This window comes from Diabrotica undecimpunctata, chromosome 3, assembly GCF_040954645.1.
Source record: "Diabrotica undecimpunctata isolate CICGRU chromosome 3, icDiaUnde3, whole genome shotgun sequence".
NCBI classification, from domain to species: domain Eukaryota; kingdom Metazoa; phylum Arthropoda; class Insecta; order Coleoptera; family Chrysomelidae; genus Diabrotica; species Diabrotica undecimpunctata.
In genome coordinates, this window is record NC_092805.1 from 166,294,196 (window position 1) to 166,319,906 (window position 25,711).

The 25,711-nt window shown below is 33.8% G+C and overlaps 1 protein-coding gene across 1 annotated transcript in view; it reads left to right on the forward strand.

Annotated features, from left to right (window-relative positions):
- The first annotated feature begins 6,186 nt into the window (after nt 1-6,186).
- Nucleotides 6,187-25,711, forward strand: part of LOC140437760 (uncharacterized) — a 79,827-nt gene continuing 60,302 nt past the window's right edge. The window contains exon 1 of the mRNA XM_072527469.1: nt 6,187-6,770. Within this exon, the coding sequence (XP_072383570.1) occupies nt 6,323-6,770 (448 nt within the window). The 5' untranslated portion in view covers nt 6,187-6,322. The remainder of the gene's footprint in view (nt 6,771-25,711) is intronic.

Sequence of the window (25,711 nt, forward strand, 5' to 3'; positions counted from 1 at the left end):
TTTATTGATGTTTTTCTTCTGCCTCTTCTTCCTCTTTATAAGAAATTCTGTTTGTTCATTGGCGGATTAATACCCCTTTGGAAGGTTGTCACTCCATCTTTTGCGCGGTCGTCCGATACTTCTTTTGCCAATTGGTGGCTTATCTCTGGCTATTTTGATGGCACGTGTCTCCTCCATTCTGCTTATATGGTTATTCCGTTTTTTTTTCTATTTTGTGTCCATTCATTTATACACTGTAGGTTATATTTTCTTCTAATGTCTTCACTTCTCTTTCAATCTGTCAGCGTATTTCCTGGAATTCTTCTCAGTACTCTCATCTCCGCCGTTTCCAGTAGCCTCTCGGTTAAGGTTGTGTCGAGTTTTGTTTCTGAGGCATATGTAATTATTGGTCTTACACTGGCTTTATAAATTTTTGACTTCATCTTAGTGTTAATGTGTCTGTTTACGCCATATCATGTTATTAAAGCATCCTACCAGTCTATTTGCTTTTTGTACTTGATCTCTCACTTCTTTGTCCAGATCTCCATAGCTAGACAGTGTAATTCCCAAGAATTTTATTTCTATTACTTCTTCAATACTGATGCCATCAATTTCTATTATACATCTGGTTCGTTCTTTGCTGATTACCATTGTTTTAGTTTTTTTTTTTTAATAAGATTGTCATCCTAAATTTTTTTGCACTTATGTTAAATCTGTGGACCAGTCTTTGCAGACTATCTTCATCTTGGGCTATCAATATTATGTCGTCTGCGTAACAGAGTATTTTTATTTCTGTGTTTCCCATTCTGTATCCTCTTCCTTTGTTAACGCTTTTGAGGGTTTCATCCATGATCAAATTAAAGAGTATGGGGCTCAATGAATAGCCTTGTCTTATTCCGCTGCCTATTTCTATAGGTTCTGTAAGCTGTCCATCTATTCGGACTTCCATTTTGTTGTTTTGGTAGATGTTTTCGATAGTTTTTAGAATATTTAGGGGAACTTCTCTATTATACAGAAGATGGATTACATATTTTAGGCTTACTCTGTTAAACGCTTTCTTTATATCAATCAGACACACAGACATAGAGATACTGGTCTATTACACTCCAGTTATTTCTCAGTAATTTGCTTAATATTGCATCTGTACACGATCTTCCACTATAAAAACTCTGTTGTTCATCTGCTAAACTTATATTCTGATTTATTAGCACTTGTAAAATTTTAATTGTAAGTTTTATTTAACAAGTTTATAACTCTGTAGTTTTCTGGCTGTTTTTTATCTTCTTTTTGAATAACAGAATTATTTCGCTCTTATTTCGCGTTTTCCGTTCTTCCGTTATTTTATAATTTTATTAATAAGTGTTGTTAATTGTTCTGTCGATATTGCTCCACAATATTTCAGTAATTCGTTTGGTATCCCATTTTAGCTGTTGCTTTTCAGATCTTCAGGTTTTCAAGTATTTTCCTAACTTCTGTACATTTATATTAAGTTCTTCATTTGTGGTAATTTTGGGTGTTTCAGGTTCTAGCGTCGTTTGTTCTTCCTCTGCATAGAGCTTTTTAGGTAGTCAATCCACGTATCCTTTTCTATGTGTAATAGAACCAAACTATTAGTTTCTTTACTCCTTTCGTTGACCTCTTATGAAACGCCATATTTCCTTTTGCAGACCGTAAAAATCATATTCCATTTCTTTCGAAAAGTATTCCCAGTGAACATTTTTTATTTTTCTTACAAGTGTATGAGTTTCGTTTCTAATTGCCTCGTATGCCTCTTGCGTTTTGGATGATATGTATTTCAGGTAAGCTTTTTTCTTTTCTTTGCATTTTTCCTTCACTTCTGTACAAAACCATGGAGTTCTTCGCCTTGGGAACGATTTATATTGATTTGATTATTGATGCTTTTAGTGTGTGTTATTGTGCTTGTGGATTGGTGATGTGTTCTTCCTGTTTTGTGAATTTATGTTTTCTCTTTATGTCTTTAATCCCGGTTATTAGGCGTCTACGCCCTTCCAGTAGGGATCTATGAAGTGAGTAATACTAAGCTTCAAGTCCTTATCTCTTTGTTCATCCATAGGTCGATCAGGCATCATCGTATTCTATTTTTGTTTTTTGTTCCTCTTATATCTATCCTTTTGCTCACTCATTCGTCGGATTGGGTTTCCGGTTCTTCCTTTACTTTTTTTCCATGCATTTCTATTTTTGGCCATCGTCTTTAATTCTTCAATAGTTTTCCCTTTATTCCTTCCCATTTCTTCGATCTAGTCTATCCATTTCCTTCTGGGTGTTCAATCACAAATTAGTCCAATAATTTGTAATCTCACATTAATCTTAATTTTCTGAATTTGTATAGTTCCACCGTGTATAATTGTGAAACATATCGATTAGTAGCTCAATTACAGTTTGTTCAACTTTCTGTAAACTATGTATTGCTTAATATGTATTAAGGAAATGCCTGCAATCATTTCCTTGGTTCAAATTATATTTGCCAGCTTTCAAAAGTCAAAGGTTATTATTCTATGCAGAGGGCAATACACTTATTTGATGAATCCGTAGCATTTTAGTGAGATTATAAATATAGCTTCGGGACTAGTTTTGGATGCAGACTATTATAAATTTTTACCTCAACAACAACTATAGTGTTTATTTCTGAAACACTATAGTTGTTGTGAAAGAAACGCACTGTACAAGGCCATGATAGAATACAGCATACAAGTACACTTAGTAAAATTGGTGAAAGCGACCCTCTTAAGAGTCGAGTGTAAAGTTAGAGTGCAGAACGAAGTTTCCAGAGCATTCCAGTCTCAGATAGGACTTAGACAAGGAGACAGCCTATCATGCCTTCTATTCAATATTGCACTAGAGTAAGCGATAAGAGAATCTGGAATAATAACCAGAGGAACTATTATTAATCGCAGCGTACAATTACTAGCGTACGCCGATAACATCGACATCATTGCAAGAAGAAAGGCGGACGTGGTTGAATCATTCAAGACGCTCGAAGCAACAACAAAAAGAATGGAACTAGAAGTTAACACTAGTAAGACGAAGTATATGAAAGTATCAAATTATATAAAAGCAGCACAAGCCGTAGATCTAACGATCGGAACATATACTTTCGAAGGAATAAGAGAGTTTATATACCTAGGCTCACATATTAATCAGAATAATGCAGTAAGTGCAGAAATTAACAGACGGATATATCTGGCAAATACAGCCTATTATGGATTAAAAAAATTTTTAACAACAAGCCTAGTTACAAAAAGAACGAAACTAGTGATATACAGAACTCTTATCAAGCCTATCCTCACCTACGCGTCGGAAACATGGACGATGACAAAGAGCGATGAAGAACGTTTAAGATGCTTTGAACGTAAAATCCTCCGGCATATCTCTGGAGGAGTACAGGAGGGCGGATTATGTCGTAGACGCTATAATTTCGAACCTTACCGCCTTTATGACAGACCTGATATTATTAGGTCCATCAAAATAAACCGGCTGCGGTGGTTAGGTCACATAGAGAGAATAAATGAGATGAAGCCGCCAAAACATATTTATAACCAAAGAATAGATGGAGTGAGAAAGGCCCAGAACACGATTTAAGGATCAGGTGGAGGAAGACTTGAGAATGTTGGGAGTAAGAAACTGGAAAGCCAACGCGAAGAATAGGAAAGAATGGAGACTTATCCTTGAGCAGACCAAGACCCACCATGGAGACAATGATGATGATGATGATGACAACTATAGTGTAATAATTCAGTAGCTGTCAATAAAAATGTATTTTACTCCACGTCTTTTTATGTAACATTTTATTTTATCATCGTCGATCGAGAAGAAATGGACACAGGAAATTAGAAACAATTCGAAATTATAATTACGTTCGAATTTATCCACGAAGGAACATCCACCATTCCTAGGTAATAAATTCACGAATTGGGAAATATTTCGGAATATTATTGATAACAAATTGGATATAAAAATACCCCTGAAAAGTTACGGCGATGTAGACGAAACTATTGATCAATTTCATAAAATATAGCAAGAGGCAGCTTGGCAGTAAACACCAACCAGATCGTTGAAAACTAAACAACACCTGCCTAATGAAATTAAAGAAAAAATTGCAGAAAAGCGAGGATTAAGGAAAACATAGAGACAGTGGAGAATAATAGTAAACGAGAACAAGTCAATCGGATTAAGAAAAACATAGAGACAGTGGAGAATACAAGTAAACGAGAGCAAGTCAATCTACATAACTAGATCATATCAAATACCTGGATATGCATCTCGATAGGCGGCTAACATGAAAGAAGCACATATTCATAGAAAAAAACAACTGGGCCTCAAGCTAGCAGACTTTACTGGTTAACTGGTAAAAGATCTTTACCTAACAAGGTTTTAGTGTCGAAATCAGTCATAAAACCAGTAAGGAGTTATGAGATTCAGCTGTGTGGATGACCGTCCAGGTCTAATGTATCTTGGAGAGATTTCAATCAAAAAAATCGTACGCATGACCTTCAAGTCAAGACTATTAAAGAAAAGATCACAAACTGTTTCCAAAAATATGCTCTGATGCTTGAAAAACATTTTGACAATCTTGCAACGAACCTTATGAGGCCATTATCAAATCGAGGACTAAAGTGACACACTCCCAGTGATCTTTCAACAAGATTTCTAAACTGCGTTATTTTTATATTTTTGTGTAGATCCCAAGTACACAAAAAGATTTTGTTAAAGTTAAAAAATAAATAGGAAATTGTCATGGGACAACCTTTCGCGTGTTACTTGTAAAATAATTACACAATTTATTTATTGTAATATTATTATAGGTTGTAAATAAATGGGAAGTTAAATAAATTTGTAGTCGTATCATAAATAATATTCTTGAATGAACTGTTTTTACTTTTATTATTTTTTCTTTTATGCTTTCTCTTATTATTATCCCCATCCCGCCTTTCGACCTATTTTTCGATTTTATTCCTGAGTAATATAAAATATATGTATTTGTTATTTGACAGCTTCCTTTTCCCTTTTTCTTTGTTTCATTTCTAGCTGATAGGTAGATTTTACCTTATGTTCTTCCATTTCCTCTGTCAGTTCAATCTCTTTTCCTGTCAGCAATGTTATATTCCATATTGGCATTAATATTTCTATTATTACATTGCATACTTTATATAAGTGATATGAGAAGACAAAAAAAGATGATGGGAAGCACTCAATTTCCCTGTTATACGTTAACATATTGTCTATTTGTTTTGCTGTATTATTCTTACTTAGGTATATTTCTAATCTCGTTCTCGCTAACTCGTAATTTATTTCTATCACTCCATCTCTTTGCCAACTTTTTCTTTCATTATACTATTAGCTTTTCTATCAAAATTATACTCATTCCTAAAATTAACACTATTACTACTATTATCATTACAGTAGCCAGCGATTCCATTATTGGTAATAATATGTTTAGCGTTCTGAATGTTGTTACTTTGAACGTAAGAGGTAAGAAACTGCCCTTACGTCTATGTGCAGTAATTTAGTTCCACCAGCACTGCTTCAAAATTAAGATTAAATCCCAAATAAAATAACCAGAGAATTTTTCAAAACATCATAAAACGTAAATTATATTGATTAGAATTGCAGATAATTCATCCCTATATTCAATTATACACATGCACATACGTACCCTCACATGCGTGTTAAAAATATCTTGATGTCGACACTAATTAAACATGTACGTCCTAATTATATTAAAAGTTTTAATTTCCCTTTCTTTCTATAATTAAAACTAGTAAGGTACACCTACGCAGGTAACAAATAAATTACAGTATGCATAGTAACCCTACGAAAAAGAAATAAAAATCTACCCAGATATCTCACATCCTTGAAAAAACGTCCCTCATTCAACAATAAATTACTCCCTCTCTAAACGTCCCTGTATTTTTTAAAGCTTTACGGAATATACATAACAATAGTCTCTTGTAAATAAATTAGAATAACAAAAAAAAGTTGAAACCACATGTAGGCGTACAAATTAAGACCTTCCCAATTAAATATTGCTTAATATCCAGGTTGACTGCGTTCGCCGCTGCCATTGGTGGCCGCTGATATCTTCAGCCATGATTCGCCGGGGACCGTTTCATTGGCCCGCAGCGACCCCAAAGCTCCACCCCTCTTGTTGTTATTCCTTATCGCATTTATCTCCTGGCAATACGCACCTCAGTCGTCAATCAGAGGTTTCAGTCCCACTCTTAATTAGGTGGTAGAAGTTTGGCTATGCAGTGTAAAGTGTTTTGTTAGTGACTGAGAACTTAGTGACAGTTAAAAACTTGTTTTAGTGTTTTATAAATATAGTATGGTGTCATATTACGGACAATCTGCCGGAATGTATCATCAACAGCAAATTTCGGGCAATGGACATTTTCAAACGAACTCATCGATGCACCCGTGGTACGCAACGGGATATCGCCAGACTCCTCAGCTGGGATCAGCACCGCCCGGGGCTTACTGCGAAGACCAACAAATGTGGCACCACCATCCAGCGCATCATAGTGTATTCCAGCATGACATTCCGGACTTTTTGCATTCGGGAATACCTATGTTGCAGCATCCGCAACACCAATTAGATCCAGAAAGCCAGCTTCCGTCGCCACCGATAACGGGAAGTGATATTTCTAGTCCCGGAGGGCAGAGCGGTAATATCTCACCTCATAACAATCACGCTCATCAAAGTAGGCCGACACCTGCGAGGAGTCCTTATGAATGGATTAAGAAAACTTCATACCAATCTCAACCCAATCCCGGTAAGTGATACACAACATTAAATTATTTGAGACGTTGATACGCTTTCATTATTAAAGGTACCATGTCTATTGCGATATATATTTTTTTACTAACAAAAATTTTCCGAGCAATTTACTAATAGATGCGATATCACAATGTTGACTAAATTTGATGAAGCAACAAATATAAATTTATTGCTTTAGATAACACGTAAATAAATTGTTTTGTAGAAATACAGGGTATTACAAAATTAGGGCAAGAGCTTTCAAAACAAATTCGACAATAAAAAAATCGAAAATTTTCACTTCTTGCGATTCCTTCTCATATCCGAAGTTGGTTATCATCATAGCTATTCATATCTTATTGGTAGCTCATGTAAAAATGTATATTGAGCTGCAATTCTATTACTCGCGTAGATTTCTCAGCAAGGCTATTCTTCTTCGGTCAGTTTTTTATCTTCGATTGATAATTCTTAATATTTCATACGTCTCATCTCTTGTAATATGACCTAAATATTCAAACTGTCCAACTTTAATCGTTTGTATACCTTCGTAATCCTTTTGTAGGTGCATCGATATTTCGGCATTTGTAACTCATTGAATCCACAGCATCACACTTCAAAAGTTTTCGATTTTTTTCTCTTATATTTTTAGTGTCCAGTTTTCATTCCATGCTACAAAGTGGAGAACACTTTACTCTCATCTTATAGCAATGTGACGATAAGTGAATACGTTTTTCAATTTTACAAATGTTTATCTGGCAATTTCAATTTGAATCTTTATTTCTCTACTTTGAACATTTTCTTCATTTACACAGGTTTCTAGGTTTACCCTTTCTACTTGTTTTCTTTCTATAGCTAGCTTCCTAAATATATGTCCCTTTATAATAATTATGAAGTTCTTTCACGTCCATTTTTAGTCTGTATTGACACTTTATTGATTTGTTCTAAGTGTTAAAATTGATTATAGACTTTTAGCTAAAACAACGGTGTTATCTACGAATCTTACGAATCTACGAAAGTTATTTACTGTTTTTCCTATAAGTACTGTATTCTTCCTCTGATAATGCAAAGATAGTTTCGCCGTAATATTAAATAACAATAGGGACGACACGTATCCCTGTCATAACTCCTCGTTTGATACCTATATTTTGCATTTCGACCTCTTTAGAGATAACAGTTGCTCTCTGGTTAATATATGGAAATACATATAAAATGCGTATATATCAACTGTCAATTCTCTTTTCTCTTAGTAGTTCTACAAGTTTCCGATGTAGCACTCTATCGAATGTCTTCTCAAAATCAATAAAGCAGACGTTTTTAAGTGAGCTCATTACTAACGAAAAGAGCTTTTCTTGTTGCTAGTTGTTGTCTGAACCTAACTGAGTATTATACACATTTTTTGTACAGTCTCCCGTGTTTTATTTCCGGGAATATCTTCAACGTATTGCTTCTCTATTAGATTGTTGTTAATAAATGACCTTGTAATAATAATTTATACTATTACTCAGATGCAATTAATAAATTAACACTAAACCAACATATATACCACATGATTAGGAAAATATGCTCGAGAATGTTACCTCCACCTCAAGTGTCATGATTAATTACGAAATTACAAACGTTTTGATACAATGAACTGATAATTACACACAGTTCAATTTTGTTTCTTTTAAATATACCAAAAAAAATAATCAAACGGACTGAGATCTAAGTATACAGGTGGCCACGGCGGGGGTCGACTTCTTCCTATCAATCAATTTTTCAGATAAATGTTCATTCAAAAATGTTGTCACTTACCTGACATGTTCCAATAGACCGTTTTTTTTTAATTAATTTTTATATATTTTTATGTTTTATATAAATATTTTTATTTAGTAATTGAATATTAATGGCCGAGCTTAAGTTCATTCAATGTTCATTTAAAGTATGAGTTTTGATTCAGCAATTCTAGTTGATACCTGTCTCAATAATGGTGAATTCATCACTTTACAGACTGTATTTAATAATATAGGTACTTCCATAATATACAGCTAATTTGTATTTTATGTTGCATTTGTATTTGAAGCATGTCAAGGTGGTCATAATAATTTAATAAGTTCTTGTACAAAACTATATCATCCATCTTACAGTATTTAAATCACAATGTCGATAATTTGAAAATTATTCCGCGTTTTCAATTTGCAATAGTGCATGAATTTAAGTTATTATTTGTATTGGTTTTCTAAAAAACCGTCCGTAGACAATATTTTCTTTGAAACAAGGAATTGAAATTTCTTTTGAATGCCTCGTTGCCGAGAACTGACATCTTTTCTGCTTATAATAATAGATATAATATAAAAGTGTCATCAGCACTAAGAATTGAAAAGTTCTAAATAAAGTTTTTGGGATTGGAAAAAAAGAACGTTTGAAACAATATTAGAAATTTAGGATGTTGTGAGGATATGTTAGCGAATGACAAGGACTTGAATGTACGCCAAGGAAAACTAAACGAATAATACAAAAATGTGGACTGGAAATTTTTCTATAAGTTGAACTAGAAGACATGTTGCTAGAATCCATACATGGGATTTGAATTTTTGATGCAATAGGAAAAGAAAACATAGGAATCATAAAACGAATAATACGAGCCAGAATGGAAATAGTTTGCTCAAACGAAATATGGGGACGTTTTAATCTTGAAAAACAAGGAAATATAACATCTATGAAACATCTATTTTGTAAACAGGAATCTAATCTGTGGTGCGGAGACGAGGATAATCACGCAAAATGGCAAAAGAAAGTTCGAGGGTCACGGAGGTGGATGTGTTTAGACGATCTGATGCCGAATATTGTGGTGTCTGACCAGCCTATGGTAGAGCAGTACGGCAAACGGCAAGCGGTAAGAGCTTGCGGCTTGATGGTACTCCATCATAGATTCCTATCGGATGGGCGTATACATCTACTAAATTGGTATATATTACAAATTTTAATACTTTCAGCTAAAGAAGTATAAACATGACTGATGCCTTTAAGACCAATAAGTCTGAATTGTCTAGATTCATTTATTGCCGATTGAACATAACATTTGTAGGTCGTATTAAGTATTGAAATTTTTTTATTCCGGAATTTTTTTAAGAACGAGTTAGGAAAAATGTAATTTTTAATACAATTCATTGTGATATATGCTCATATGTAAAAGAATCAGATCTTATTTGTTTAGAAAGCCAATTTTAGTTTCCGTCCCCAAATTTGTTTATTATTTAAAAATTGCATCTCAAATTGAGATTTTAATTGTCTCTTATTTTTTTGGAGATTTCACTCCTCAGTCATCTACCGCGTATTAACTTTCGATATTTTATATCTCAACGTGAAAGAAAATATAGAAAACCAATCATCAGCTACCACGTCGGTGCCTGCAACGCCACAAATATCACCATCGAAAAAAAAACAAAGCTAAAAATTCACGGACAAAACCTTCCCATGCTCCACCGTATCAAATGGTAAATTATTATAAAAGGTTTTAAGACAAGAAAGGGTTCTTCCTTTTAAGCTAGGTATCACAAATGTGTTACAGCTTATTACCAAGTAGACGTGTTCATTTTAAAAATATTTAAAAGCTGCCGTTGGTACAAACAAACTGAAAAGGAACTGCACAATCTGTCAAGTCCAGTTCATGAGAAGAAAAGAAAGATTGGAAGCAACTAAACCGAATAAAACTGCTGCAACTGGCGAAAATGTAAAACCTGTAAATAAATTGGAAACGATCAAAAAGAAAGAGAACCAGACAAGATAAAGAAAGCTTATAGCAAATCATCACCTCAAATTGCGTCATTCTTTTGAGCCTCCTCTTGAAATTAGAAGAAATTTATTAAGCGAAAAATCGGTTCTCAAAGCCCACTCAACGAATTTAAAATTATTTTCTAGTATCTTCTTTCTCTAAATGTGCCTAGCGTCTTAGATCACAGTCACAAATATTGGATTAAATATGCCATCTCCGCCTTTGTATACTGCATTACAGAAGTCCTATTTTTTAAGGAATTGGCCACAGTAGACAAAAACTTTGTTCTCTTCCATAGAACTGAAGTAATAATATCCACATGCCATGAAAACAACAAAATCATCAACAATATCCATAGATCTGTTTTGAACTGTTATAGTGATACTACAATTACAATAATAAGATGCATCTTAATCGAAAGAAGAGACTGGCTGAGCTTATTTTTTGCCCTCAGGAGGTTCTGAATTCAAGTACAAACTTTCCAATGAGTTTTTAATTTTCATTTCTCGACTGAATCATTAGCCATAATCGAAGCGTTGAAATATGATAAAAACTCTTATATTAAAAATATTTAAAAAAATGGTAATTCTTCCAGAATGCTTTCAGTTCTTCTTCTTCTTATGGTGCCTATCCGTTACGGATGTTGGACACTAACATGGCTATTCTGACTTTGTTGACTGCTGCCCTGAAACGTCCGGTAGTGGTTAAGTTAAACCATTTTCGCAGGTTATGCAGCCAGGATATTCGTCTTCGTCCTGGACCTCTTTTCCCATGCACTTTACCTTGAATTATGGTCCGAAGTAGTATCGTTGTTCATTGCGCATTATATGGCCCAGGTATTCTAGTTTGCGACGTTTTATGGTTATGACTAGTTCGCGCTCTTTACCCATTCTATGTAGTACTTCTTCGTTGGTAACTCTGTCTATCCAGGAAATCCTAAACATGCGTCTATAGCACCACATCTCAAATGCTTTGAGTCTCTTCAGTGATGCTTCAGTTAAGGTCCATGACTCCACGCCATATAAAAGAACGGAGAATACGTAGCATTTTAGTAAAAGAACTTTTATTGTCGAAATTTTATATCGTGGCTATTAAAGATTTTTTTTTTCATTTTGACGAAAGCTGATCTTGCCTTCTCGATCCTTATCTTAATTTCCGTCGATTGGTCCCACTGTTCATTTAAGTTTGCACCCAGATAACAAAAGTTGGTGTTTTGTGTTATAGGTTGTTGGTTAACTAGTAATTGACCAGGTGGTATCCTATTTTTGCTTATAACCATGTATTTGGTTTTTTTGATGTTAAAATCAATCCCAAACCTGCTACTTACTTCTGCCGCCCTGGAGACAAGTGTCTGCAGACCTTTAGGACTGCCTGCAAAAATGACTGGCTGCAAAAATGTCAGTTCTACGGAACATAAAAATACTGTTGTATCAAATGCCATTATGATTAAAAAAACCAGCTATGGAGATGAAAAGATCAATGGAATTATTACCGCTTTACAAACCATACAAGATTACCATTTATTCTAAAAATTACTTGGTTTATTAGTTTTAAAGCTCCGCGTAAATATATATCCACTATAAATCGACTACGCTTCGGATATGCGTTATATCCAAGTGATTTATGGAAAATAAATGTGATTGAAGACCATAATGGCAAACATTGCGAAAACTGGGTGATCTTGATCATGTTTTTTTTAAATGTCCAGTTTCAACAGCATTCAAACTCCCTCTACAAAAATTAAATCAAATTTAATATGTATGTTGTATGCTCCATTCAATATCCATAGGTACAATGTAGATTTCTTGTCAGACACATGCACGGTTCTATAAGAGAACGTGTGGAAGTTTAAATTTGCATTCGTCGTTTATCCTAAATGTTGTAACACCCTATGGGTGGTCCAGTATTGTTTGTCTATTAAAAATGTCTTAATCGGTCCCCAGACGAGAGACAAGTGACTCCGTATGATCCTTATCTTATTTCCATCTCTTAGTTACTTGTAAGTTTTGTATCATCAGTTACATTTTTATTTTCTGCCGCAGTTCCGATTTCAGTAGAGGCCAACGTAAAAACACAAATCACAAGGAAGAAATGAAATAGAGAAAAGTACATCCAAATATTACAAAGCTACTGTTCCTAAGAAGAGGTCATCATTATCAGTTGGCGCTACAGCCCTTCGTGAACCCTGGCCTGCCTTAAAACATTCTTGCATGTTTCCCTGTCGAGTGTCTATCATCCCCATCCCTTACTCCAATCTCCCTTAAATCGTCGTTAAAAGAAGGAGAGATTATTGCACTAATTTCATCGAACTATTAATAAACCATTCTTGTTTCTCTAGTTTTTGTATGCTTGTCAGGTATCTTCCTCACATCTTTAAAAGACAAATTCTTACTTGCAAACGAGATATTTGGGATCTAGATAATAGTTTCCAGAAACTAGCGCCATTTTTGTTTAGTATTTTATCATCGTAAGTATTTATCTTAATCAAAATTTATGTAATTAATAAAAATATTTGCAATACTGCTTTAGTATGACACACATAATTTATTATTTAATATTTAAGGCTAATTGAAGTATTAAATTGTCAAGATACATTCAGTTCGTACGCGCGACTTGCGAAAATATTTACAAACAAGGCGAGACAAAAATATCGGTATTCTTTCTTTGATGTGTGGTAATGGTTTTCTCTTACGGAATAGTCATTTTTTGATCTTGTATGTTGGATTGAATGTTGTCTGCCTTGAATTATAAAGTATGGGTGACCAAGAATAACACAAATTCATTATAATACCAAATGTTCTGTAGACAGATCCATTTTGGTCTGTTTAGAAGGTTTGTAAAAGGTCGAACGTTTTTTGTATCTACAATAGGAACCCAAATTTGTGTCTGAAGCACAAAACACATAACAATGGAGTGCAAGATAAATGATATTTGGTGAAAAGGTTTTAAAACGATGCAAACGTCACCTAACGGACATTAACTAAAAATAAAATCTTCAATGTTCAGTTTCTGTCTTACATCTCTATTTCTCTGTCTCTTTCATAATGCCATGTAAGAGGGATGTTGTAGTCATTGTCTTATATATTTAATCATTTATATTTCCTTGTCTTATTTTTGAATGCTCTTTGAATTGTTGAAAGAAATTTGAAATGTCTGCAGCATAAGTCTCTATGAAATATTATGGCGCATTTCCAGTAAGGAAGTTATAACTCTCAGCTTGTTTTCCGCAGTACTTCAGACCTGTTAGTGTATTTCCGTCCAATAAACCTGTTGTCGTGCTTGTCCAGGTATACATTCCCAGTGAGAGTCATTTTGTCTTCAGATCTAGACCTTTTTTCGGTCGATGTCAACGCATTTTAGCACTCCCTTGGCCGGATCTGGAGCACAAAAGTATTTTGTAGCTGATGCTACAAACATTAATTCTTTCTTTACTGTATATCCCCCTTGATCTGGAATCCATACCAGTCAGTCGAGTTCTTCTTGGCATTCACACACTAACGAGAGTCTACCTTAGGACTTCTAAGAGCTCCCATGGCCGTTTGACTATCTGTTATGATCCGGTTCAGTTCGAAAGCTCTCATGTTAATTTCTCTTTCACAATGCCAGAGTGTATAATTCTCTGACTAGAATACAAAGATGTCCATCATTACTTAATATTCCTACAGCCGATCCTTCTGCAGTTTTGTACCTATCTGTGTACTATGTATAACCTCATGGTCAGAGTCGAGTGTTTTCTCTGCACCATCTCTCTCGTGAGCAAATGTCCACTTGAAAAGATACTTCAGATCTGTATATGGGTACCATATGATCAGAAGTCATCGTCCATTCAGTATCCCTAATTTCATTTATGCTGTTACTATGCTGTGTCATGATCTAACCACTACACTGCTCAGGTTTTCTTGCAGTCTATAATATGCCGCTGCCGCCTCCCCGTTAAACTGTCATGATCATTAACGGCTCGACAACCTTTTTTGGTTCTTGGCTTATTCCAGAGTTCTCCATTCTGATCGGTATTCCTCTTGTTTTTTTCCAACTGGTACTTGTTTGTTTATTTTGTTTGGTATTTTGCCATCTTTTATTCTTTCCACGTGCCCCATCCAATGCAACCGTCCTATTTTAACGAATTTTCCTCTTATACTTAAAGGCAAATGGTTCAATCTCACAGAGGTGGCTGAATAAATCACTACTCGATGCGAAGAAGGAACGGAAAGCGACCAATCAATACTTGGTCGTCGACGAGTCTCAGACCCGGATCAGGGGCTCTTACCAGATCAGTACTACAGCCTGAATCCCCTGGACAGTTAGCCTTTGATCAATGCTCAAAGACCAGATTAGTTCTCCGGGTCAAATTCGATTCCTTGTTGCGGTAGACGTCGTTTTATATCTCTGTAGGTGTTCCATCTCCAGCACACATCGATAGTAGTGGTAGGTTGTCGGTATGATTAGGGCATGCCAAGAGACGGCAAACCAGCGACAAGCGCTGGCAGTGGTGCCATCGTTACAATATATACCCTAAGAAAAGGTGCTGAAGAAGATGGTAAGGGTGAATTTTACGAACTATTAGACCAACAGTATAAAGCGGCTCCAAAACATGATACAAAAATAGTGATGGGGGATTGCAATACTAAACTAGGCAAGAAAGATTATTTAAGAGAGTTAGTGGGAAACATAGCCTACACGACACAACAAATGATAATGGGCACCACACAATTTACAAAATCTAAAAACAAGGTCACATGGAAGAACACATAACCAAATAGACCATATTCTCGTAGATCCACGAAAATGTAGTATCATTATTAATTCGCGAAGTATAAGATAAGCTGACAGCAATAGTGATCACTTTCTGATTAAAACTACGTTGAGAACAAGAATTTCAGTACAAAAGTTAGAGCACCGCGAACAAAGCGAATGATGAGACATAGAAGCATTCGGAGATGATAACATAGAGGTATAACAAACATGGCAACAGTTACAGAACAGGCAGCGGAAGAAACCAGTGGAGGATCCATTCATCAAAACGAAAATGATTTAATAAAGAATGCGACTAAATGCTAGAAAATAAAACTAAAAAAATACTGGGAATGTTACAAAATCCTATAGATGAAAACAGCAAATTTTCACAGAACAGAGATGAACCAGGTAAGGAAATACTATAGGAAAGTAAAGACAGTGAGACAAGGTGGTGGACAAATCTTGGTGACGAAAAGCTATGAGAAATGAAACAGGAGAATTAAGAATGACGAAAATAGAAATCGCCATTAAGGTATTATGGAAGAATGATGTAGCAGATGTGCTATGATTGGGGTATAACGATTGGAAATAAAATCGATGGAGGGCGATAGTGGATGAGGCAAAGACTTACCCCAAGTTGTGAGGCCAGACAAGAAGATGAACATGTTGTTATATGTACTTAAACTATCTCCTTCTATATTAAAGACTTTTAGCGGGTATTTAATTGTTTAATTATAGATTACCTCATAATGGTTGCAGTGTTGTCTTCATGGTTTAAGAAATATGTTGATTATTAATTTTATACGTAAGTTGGATGCCATCTTTGTTTTATTTCCTCATCTCTCATGTATAAAATAAGCGGGTTCAAAAATTGGTCTTAAATTCATATGTTCTGTGATTTTATTAATTTGTTTACGTCGTTAGTACCCTTTTTGACGTCAGCAAATTATTCATGCAGTAGAAGAAAATATTTAAACCATAGATTTTAATTTATTCTAAGGGAACGACGTTATTTGCATGTTAATATTTACTAGAAGCCTAAGGATTCCAAAAAGTTCCATTGAGAAAGATTGGGCTTTCCCAGAAAGTCAGGTACAGAATTTCTGTAGGGATTAATTTTTCCAGGGGCGGCATATTTATCTTTTATAAGTTTATACCAGTCATAAAGTGTTACTGATACTAATTTATATATTATATTTCAAAAATAGTTTTTCTAATGACTAAATGAGTGTTTTCTGTTAGTTTTTGCGATTTATTGTTGTTATCATTTATTTTTAATTCAATAAAGGAGATTCAGTTGATTCATAAACATTTCAGTTGAAGAAAAACATTAGATGTATTTGTTAACCATAAGTTTATTTCACAATAAAAGATTGAAATACTTCGTTTAGATTATCTTCTGTACTTGGGCTTCTCATGGGAGAGCTTTGACTGACTGTTCTAGCTTTATCTTTGTTTTCGTGTCATTTACTGTATTCTCTAATAGTTTTCCCATTGTGCATATTTCTTTTGCGGGTTTGTTGACATCATAGCTTTAAAGTTGGTCGAGCGAATACCATTTCTCCATTTATCCACAGTGTATTGTACCTTAATTGTGCCCGGTAGCCTTTTCTGTCTTGGTTTTTTCATGCGACGAATTGTTTTCTTTCAACGATTACTTGCTTTAGGAAGTCTTCACTTAGTTATATTTTTTGTTTCTTTAAGCTATTTGGACTCTTTCAATACATCTTTCAATACATTTTCACTCTTCGTTTCCATTAATATAGGTCTGTTTTTCATTTTTTGACCATCTTGCTTTCCTATTCTTTTCATATCAGTTATTTCTTGTTCCGGGTCTATCTGAATTCTTAGTATGTACATTAATGTTTCAATTTTGCTTTTAAGTTCTCTATAATCTTCTCCTTCTTCTTCCCCTATTCCGTGTATTACTAGGTTTTTCCTTCTAATGTTTTTTGCAGGATTTCTATTCGTTCCATTTGGACTTTAATTTTTTCTTACATTACCTTGTTTTCCATCTTCAACTATTCATTAATTATGGGTACTTTTCTTAAGTAAAATACTTTTATACATATGTAGCATCCAGTATTTTTTCTATAACTTTAATAAATAATCAAAATCAAAATAGATATTTGTAATATTTAAACTAAAACAACTTCAAGACACAAGTCATAAAGAAATAACGTTAAATTATGTATTTAGGTTTAAATTTGGGATGTGGATTTCAAAAACACACTTGGTTTTTAAAAAAGTTGAATAGAAATTTCCGTTTTCATTAAATTTTTCTCATAATTTTAGTCTTATGTTCTCAGCTACATTAGATCTGTTACTTGAAGACTATTTGTACGATAAAATATGTAATGAATATCATGGCAATGTTTACTCTTGAGTGAGATTACCTAACCTGAAAAAAGTACAATTCGTATTATGTTTCACAGTCATCAAATATGCGTTGTTAGGCCTGCGTCTCTGTTATCTGTCGGTACACAAACCTTTTAAAAGTGTTAATTGTTTCTTTAAACACATAAAACGGCTGAGTAAATTTTTTGTACATTATTCATGGGCAAACCAACTTCTGTAGTGCCGGGAAGTTGAAATGGAAAACACAAATTATTCTAATTGTATTCTGTTCAGGTTGATATCTCTTTCAAAAATTCCTTTCCAACAGCCAGCATTTTGTTAAACAAAATAAAAATGAAGTAACTTAGAAAACAGGATAACATGTACCTACCTATATGTTTTAATTGACTGCTAAAAAGATTAAAGTGAAGAATACAACGGCCACGTATTTTATAGTGAGCAATGATTTTTTAGGGCTCATACCTCTTATCAATTGCATATGAAATTGTTTGTATGCAATTAGTGAGATATCCAAAAAATACTGTAAAAAATTAAGGAAAACAAAATTTTCCAAATTAATCAATATATCAATAAGTAACATCCTTTTCTATTTTTATTCTCTTTTACAAGTTACTGTAGTTGTGTTACTGTATTGTATTCTAACATATTTCTTAAGATTACCACTTCAACTTATTTTTCTCTCATCATCATTAAGTGCCTTCTCGATTAATGTTCAATCGAGAAAATCAATACGATCAATGTGGCAAATTTGTGTCTGTCCTGAAATCGAAAAATTAGTTGGCTTCCTGTTGTATGGATCCACTTCCTTATGTTATTGTGCAAAGGGCTTTGATGAAGTTTTCGACATATACAGTAAATAGCAAGGAAGATGAAATATAACCCTGACAAACTTCTAGGTTTATATTTTTAGGTAATTGGTGGTACCATTTTCCATTCTAAAACATCGTGTGGTTCAAATATATGTCACTAATGATGGCTATATCATGTCCATCCAGTCATTCTCCTTCTTCTTCTTAGCCTTCTATCATCCATATTTGGATATAGGTCTCTCCCAACTCCTTCCATCGATCTCTATCCTGAGCAACATACTTCTTCCAGAGATCTTCCTCTTGATCGTCTACCTTTGTAGTTGTAGGGACTCCAATGTTGTCTTGTAGCGTTTCAACGTTGGTTGTTTTGTGTAGCATAAGTTTAGAAATTTTGTCAGACTGAGCAACGATATAGATATATAACTCTTCTGATCACAGTTCCTTTTTGTGTAGAAGAATAACTAGATTCTCGGTCGAGTCTTTAGGGATTTTGATACTATTGAGTCACATGTTAAATAGCTCTCAAGCCCTAGTTTATCTTCTGTACTTCCCATGGCTTCCCATGAGAGATCTTTGACTGACTGTTCTAGCTTTATCTTTGTTTTCCTGTGATTTACTGTATTCTCCAATAGTTTTTCAATTGTGCCAATTGTTTCAATCTTTCTTTATCTTGGTTTTTTCATGTGCGACAATTTGTTTTCTTTCAATGATTACTTGGTTGATACAATGATTACTCTCGGTCCAGTCTTTAGGAATTTTGATACTATTGAGACACATGTTACATAGCTCTGTTGGTATTGGGATTGTTCATGTCTTGCTTAGTTTCAAAAGCTCAGCAGTTATACCGTCGTGTCCTGGAATTTTATTTTTTTTTTATCTCTTTTAAAGATCTTTATATTTGGAATCTCTATACTTATACTCTGAATCTACATTTTTTATTTTTCTCTTGACGTTCCCCTTTGTTGGTTCATTAAGCTGACTTTGCAAGCTTTACAACGTTTTGTAGAAGTCTTTGTTACTTTATATTTGTCCTCCTACTTGTAATTATTGGTGTCTTTAATTATGATAATCTTCTGAACATCCAGTGTAGTTCTTAGACCTTGTAAGCCTCTGTTGTTTCCTATGAATTGCTCCACAAGTTGTTCCATTTTTTGATGTCACATTTTAGTTTATTTCGTAGTAATATTTTTACGTTGCAAATATAATGAAGATATTTGTATAACTTTAATTACTAAATCATTCCAATAATAAAAGAGCAGTTTTTGCAGGACATGTGGGAAGTCCCGCGAGACAAAACAACAGTCCTGTCCCGCAATAAAAATTGCTGTCCCGTGTGGCAGAGGATTTTGAGAGAGAAATGTTTAATCCTTATGTGCACAACCAATTTTTTCCACGTTGTTGCATAACCGGGATACCCGGGTATCCACTACGAGTTTATCTTAATTTTTGACAATTTAAATAAACGGAATTGTTTGAAATAAATTTATTTCATTAAATACACAATAATAGAAAGTACTTAAGTCATATTGGAGGTCCTGAGCCCGTTACAACATTCCAAAAAATAAACGTAGGGCGACCTTAGTCAACCAGTGGTAGTGGGTATGTACTAAATATATTTTAACGTGTTGAATACATTCCGTAATGGTCGGTATGGAACATTTTGAATTCAGATTTAAGTAAAATGTACAAACCGACTACAAATTTGCTAATTGACGAACAGCTATACCCATTTCGATGCCATAAAACAAAAACAGGTACAAATCAAGAAAAAAATTAAGGTGGGAGAGTCTTCAAACAACTAGCAGCACCTTATAAAGGAAGTGGTAGAGACGTAACAATGGACAATTTTTTTACGTCATAACCACTTGCCAAGCATTTGCTTTCGTGGCAAATATCTGTAGTAGGTACTCTTCGTAAAAACAATCCATACATTCCGAAACAGATGACTTCATTGAAATGTCGACTACTGTACTCTTCATTGTTTGGCTTGGAACGATGCTGCTATAAATGACGACGAAAAAAGCCTCGGATGAGCCACTTTTTATATTATGTACAAAAGTGGGGTGGATACTATGGAGAAGATGACTTGCTTTGTTCTTCAATGTTGTGGATGACTTGCTTTGTTCTTCAATGTTGTGGATATAGGAGCTCTTGCTGCATACGTTATCTACGACGAAAACAAGATGATAAAAAAAAGACGAATCAATGACGTATTTTCTTACGGCAACTGAGTAAAAACTGGCGAAGCCATTCATTGAAGATGGCGCTGGAAATCCTCAAGATATGATCCATTTCAACACAAAACTCACTATCAAGAGCATCATCGGTCACTTCTGAGGTTACTGCTGTCCAAAACCAGCCACGTGAAAGTACTGGAGGCAAGAAAACTAATGGTTCGGGTCACGTCTACTATAAGGAGACGGTAAAACGAAGCAAGAAGAAACGAAAGAGTTGTTTGTACAGAATGCGAAAAATCAGTCTACAATCAACATTGTATATCAATTGTAAAATGTATCGATTGCGCACAGTAAAGTTCAATAAAGGTTTGCAGTGCATGAAAATTATATTTGTTGTTTATTTATTACCATTAAGTTAATAAAATATTAATTAATGTTACTAATTAATTTCTGAGCGAAAACATAATTTTACACTTAGTATCCGGTATCTACATAGTAGAGTATCCGATTGTGCCCAACGTGTAGGTGTCATAAAACCATGTAATTTAGGTTAAAAAATTTGAATTTTTTTTTCAGTAGTTTCATATTCTCAAAGAGTTGAACAAGGCATTCCTAGACAGAAAAATCGATATTTCAATTTGACACGAAGTTATACGTTAAAGTATGGCGCGGTAGATACCCGGTTGTGCACATAAAGGTTAAATGAAGAAGACACGATAGATAGAAATAGAACTGAGTGATAAAAAAGAGTAAGGAAGGACAATCCCTGTAAGGGGAAAATCTGAGGAAGATGGAAGAGAAAAAATAAGCCTATAATGTCGATCTCGGCAGACACCAGAAAATTTTCAATTTATAGCTTCACCGTGCTTCGGAGAGGCTACTTACGTAGCCGGGACTGGTTATAACAACAAACAGCTTACGAAAAAGAAAACCTATAAGAATTTAAGATAGCTGAAAATGGGCAGCAGATACTAAAAAAACAAATGTTGAACAAAATCATTGCAAATAGGAAAGCTGCATCAAATAACCAATTAAATTCTGCAGAATACGGAGTAATAATGATATGGGAAAAAGAAAAATATTAAATCAACCCCCTTTCTAAAAAATTTGAGGAAAGACGATAAAATTATGATTATAACTGGATGTAAATCACCGCATAGAAAAGAACGTCCAAAAAAATCAAATGCGGAAAGGAAGCTGAAAAAGAAGAGTTGCTGCATACATGAAGACTATTCATAAATTTCGATATCTCTGTACACAATAAAGATGCAACAAATTACCGAGCAATTGTTTGCAGAAGTTCTAAATTCTTCTGATGGCGTTATTCGTCGACCCCTGGTGTTGTTGAAGTAATTTATAAACTACAGCACAATAAAATGATTAAAATAATGCAATAAAACTAGTTCATAAAATTATTAACTTTATAATAGTCATATATAACAAACCTACCTGGCATTAAAGACAACTGATTTAGGGTACTTTTATTGAATGTGATAATCGGTAATAGATTACGTAGATAATTTTATAAAAATGTTGATGCCAAGTATGACTTCAATATTATTTGTTTCTTTAAACTGAGAACTCTATAAGCACACAAAAGACAATTGATTACATTCACATTTTTAAACAAAGGTCTATAAGTTTCAGATTTGGTTCTAAGTTGCTTTACATTTGTTGTTGTGTATACGCTACTATTATATAACAGTTCTTTGGGCCTGGAGGCCCATGGCTTCTATTTTCTTCACTATTTTTTCACCCATTTCTGTTTTTCGCCTTTTCCTCTCAGTAGATTATTTTTTTTTCTTATATCCGATTTAACCCTTTCTAACCATTTTTTAGTCTTATTTTATCAACGTGCTCTTGTGTTTGTACCTTTTACGCATAATGCTTGGTTGATTGTGGAGCTCCATAACTTCCTTGTTCATACGCCGTCATTGTCCTTTGCTCTCCGTATATCTCATTTTCTTCGGCTTTATTTGTAATCGTTAGTCCAAGGCATTCGAATTGATCCCCTTTTTAAAACAATGTTCTCTACTTCCGCTGCTTATTCTTCGATTATAGTCGGGTTCCACTTTCTTTACTCTCATTTCAAATTATTTTGTTATAGTTTCGTTTATGCATAGTCCAAACTGTTTCTAACAGTGATTTTTTTTAATATCCCTATTAATTCTGATTTTGATCTCTCAATCAATGCTAAATCGTCTGCAAGTGATGACTAGTTGTGTCTTGTACTATCTGTATCCATCTGTCTCTGAGTAGGTATTTTTAACAAATCCATCGCTTCGTATAGCTTATTTCTGTCGACTGAGTCATACGCCTGCTTAAAGTCTATAAAGAGAATGTGCAAATATAGATTTTGGTCGTAACTGTAAGGCAATATTTGTTTTATCGCAAAAATTTAGATCAATTGTAGATCTGCCTCTTTTAAACCATCCCTGATATTACCCATTATTTTAGATTCATAATTTGTTAGTTGGTTTCTTATTAATAAAGCCAATACCTTATATACCGTATCTAATAGAGCAATTCAGGATTTCATCTCCCTTTTGTGGATCAGGCATATGGATGCATTTTTCCAGCCTTGTGGCAATTTCTCATTTTTCCAGATTCATTTTATTAGGTTGTCTAGTCGTTTGAGTAATAGCTGTCCAACTTCCTTGAATATTTCTACTGTAGTACCATTTTCTCCTGATCTCTTGTTATTCTTCAGCTGCTATATTATTTCCTCTATCCCCTGATGTAATGGTTCGTTTATTTCGCTCCCTTTGCTGTTTTGCTTCAATCCGGTTTGTGATTGTATTTCATTGGTTATTTTCTCTAGGTTTAGTAGTTCCTTAAAGTATTCTGCTCAACTCTCATAGTTTTTTTGGTAAGTCAGCTATTAGCGTGCCTTCTTTACTTCCGTAGAAGCATGCGATCCGGGACCCGTAGCTTTATTGACTTTGATCTCTTGGTAAAAACTCTTAATATCTTTGTTTATCATATGATTTTCATACTTGTAACTTCATTTGCCAGTATTCCCGTTTTTTTTCTATTTGTGTCCATTCTTGATCTTGATATTTCTTTGGAATTGTGTCTTCTAATCTTTTTGTTATTTCTCGTTTTAACTGGTTTTTGACCTTTTCATATTTTGGCTTTTGACGCCCATTGGCAGTCTCATTTTTAGTAGCATAAAGTACAACGTCCTTTTCTCTCGGTTGTGACCAGTCGTAGATGCAGTTGGAAGTCTAATGGATTTTCTTTCTGTCCAAAAGCAAGAATTTTGAAACATAAAGCTTCTCGAAATTCTATTTATTTTTGATCTGCTTTTCATTGTTTTTATTGAATAAACGACAAGAATTTACGACACAGCTTTCAATAAGTACTTTTACTGCAATTTCACGGTACCATTTGAGCCCTTCATCTTACAGAAATTAAATATTGTAACATCTGGTCAGATACATCAATAAAAGCTTTGTCATTGTTACAATCAACAACTACCTTGGGCTTCAATTTGCTTATCCTGCCTGGAACTTTAGCTAATGTTTTTATAGTAAAAGAAAACCTTCTTTAAAACCAGTTAGTATTTTTTAAATAAAACTATTTTGTTTACTAAATTCCAGGTATTTGTATACAACCACTTTCAGCTCGTTTTATCGATATCATAAAGAAAACTTGTCGTCTACTTTGATTATTCCAATTACTTATATCGCAATAGAACAAGAAAACTTCCTTAAAAACCAGTTAAGAAAAACTGTCGTCTACTTGAATTATTCCAATTACTTATATGGCACTAGTAAAAGAAAACCTTTTTTAAAACCAGTAAGTAATTTTTAAATAAAACTATTTATTATTTACTAAATTCCAGGTATTTGTATACAACCACTTTTAGCATTCTCGTTTTATGGTATAAAGAAAACCTGTCGTCTACTTTGATTATACAAATTACTTATATCGCAATAATAAAAGAAAACCTCCTTTAAAACCAGTTAGTATTTTTTAATAAATAGTGTATTAAAGTATAAGTGGATATTGAGGGCTTTAAAACACGCGCGATTTTTCGAGCACGACGACGTAGCCAGAGTGCTCGAAATAGAGCAAGTTATCAACGAATGCTTTACGCTATTTTTTTTATTGGTACACTTGGATATAAATCATGTATTATTACTACAAAAAATTGAAATAAGAGCTAATAATGTAAAATGGTTGAATTTGTGATGTCCATTAATAATTTAACTTTCGTTATTATGGAAATGAGAAAAACAAAAATTAATTTGCAATCTTACACATCAGATTAATTGTTATTACTGGTTGTATATTACTTAAAAGAAGAATAAGAAGAATCTTAAAACTGAATAAAAATAATAAATAAAATTTAAATATGCCCTCCACATTTTTTTGAACTGCTTCAATTATTCCACAGAGATATTTGGATTAACTTGAGAATTAATTTTTTCCAAGTTACATTTATAAAGCAGGGTTTCACAATGTTAATAAAGAACTTTACTACATGAAATTTGAGAATTTCAAAATAATTAGGATTTTAATACCACTTTGGAATTTTGTTATGGGATGAGAAAGAGAGAGAAAATATAAAATCGACTTACCGCACGGTTTACAAAATGCTCCATCTCCTTCTAGAGAAAGTTCCGAATATGGTCCCATCCATGCACTTAACTTGAATCCATCTTTCTAAACAAACTATCTTTACTTTTCGGCAACAAAACTAAACTCCGACTGTACAACTAATTGTTTATTAAATAAGGGGAAAAAATTGGGGATTTTCCAATAGTTAAACGTCAAGTCTCAATCAGGTACATTTTCCTAGAAATATATTGTAAAGAAACCATTGATATTTTATTATTGTCCCAAAATATTATTATAGAAATGTTTAGTAATAGTATCAACAATAATAGCATGAGTAGTATTATACCATTTAAAAAAAAGACAGGAAAAAGGCAAAATGTGCAGAAAAAACACCTATAACAAGCAAAAAAAGGCATTTTATGGGTATATTATTTTTGCTTATAATACCAGCATTAGTTATGAAACCACTTTCAAAATTACCAACCAATTGACCCCTTAAAACATTTAAAAAATTGTAGTAGAGTAGAGTATTTATTTAACTACTACTACTTGTCGGTTT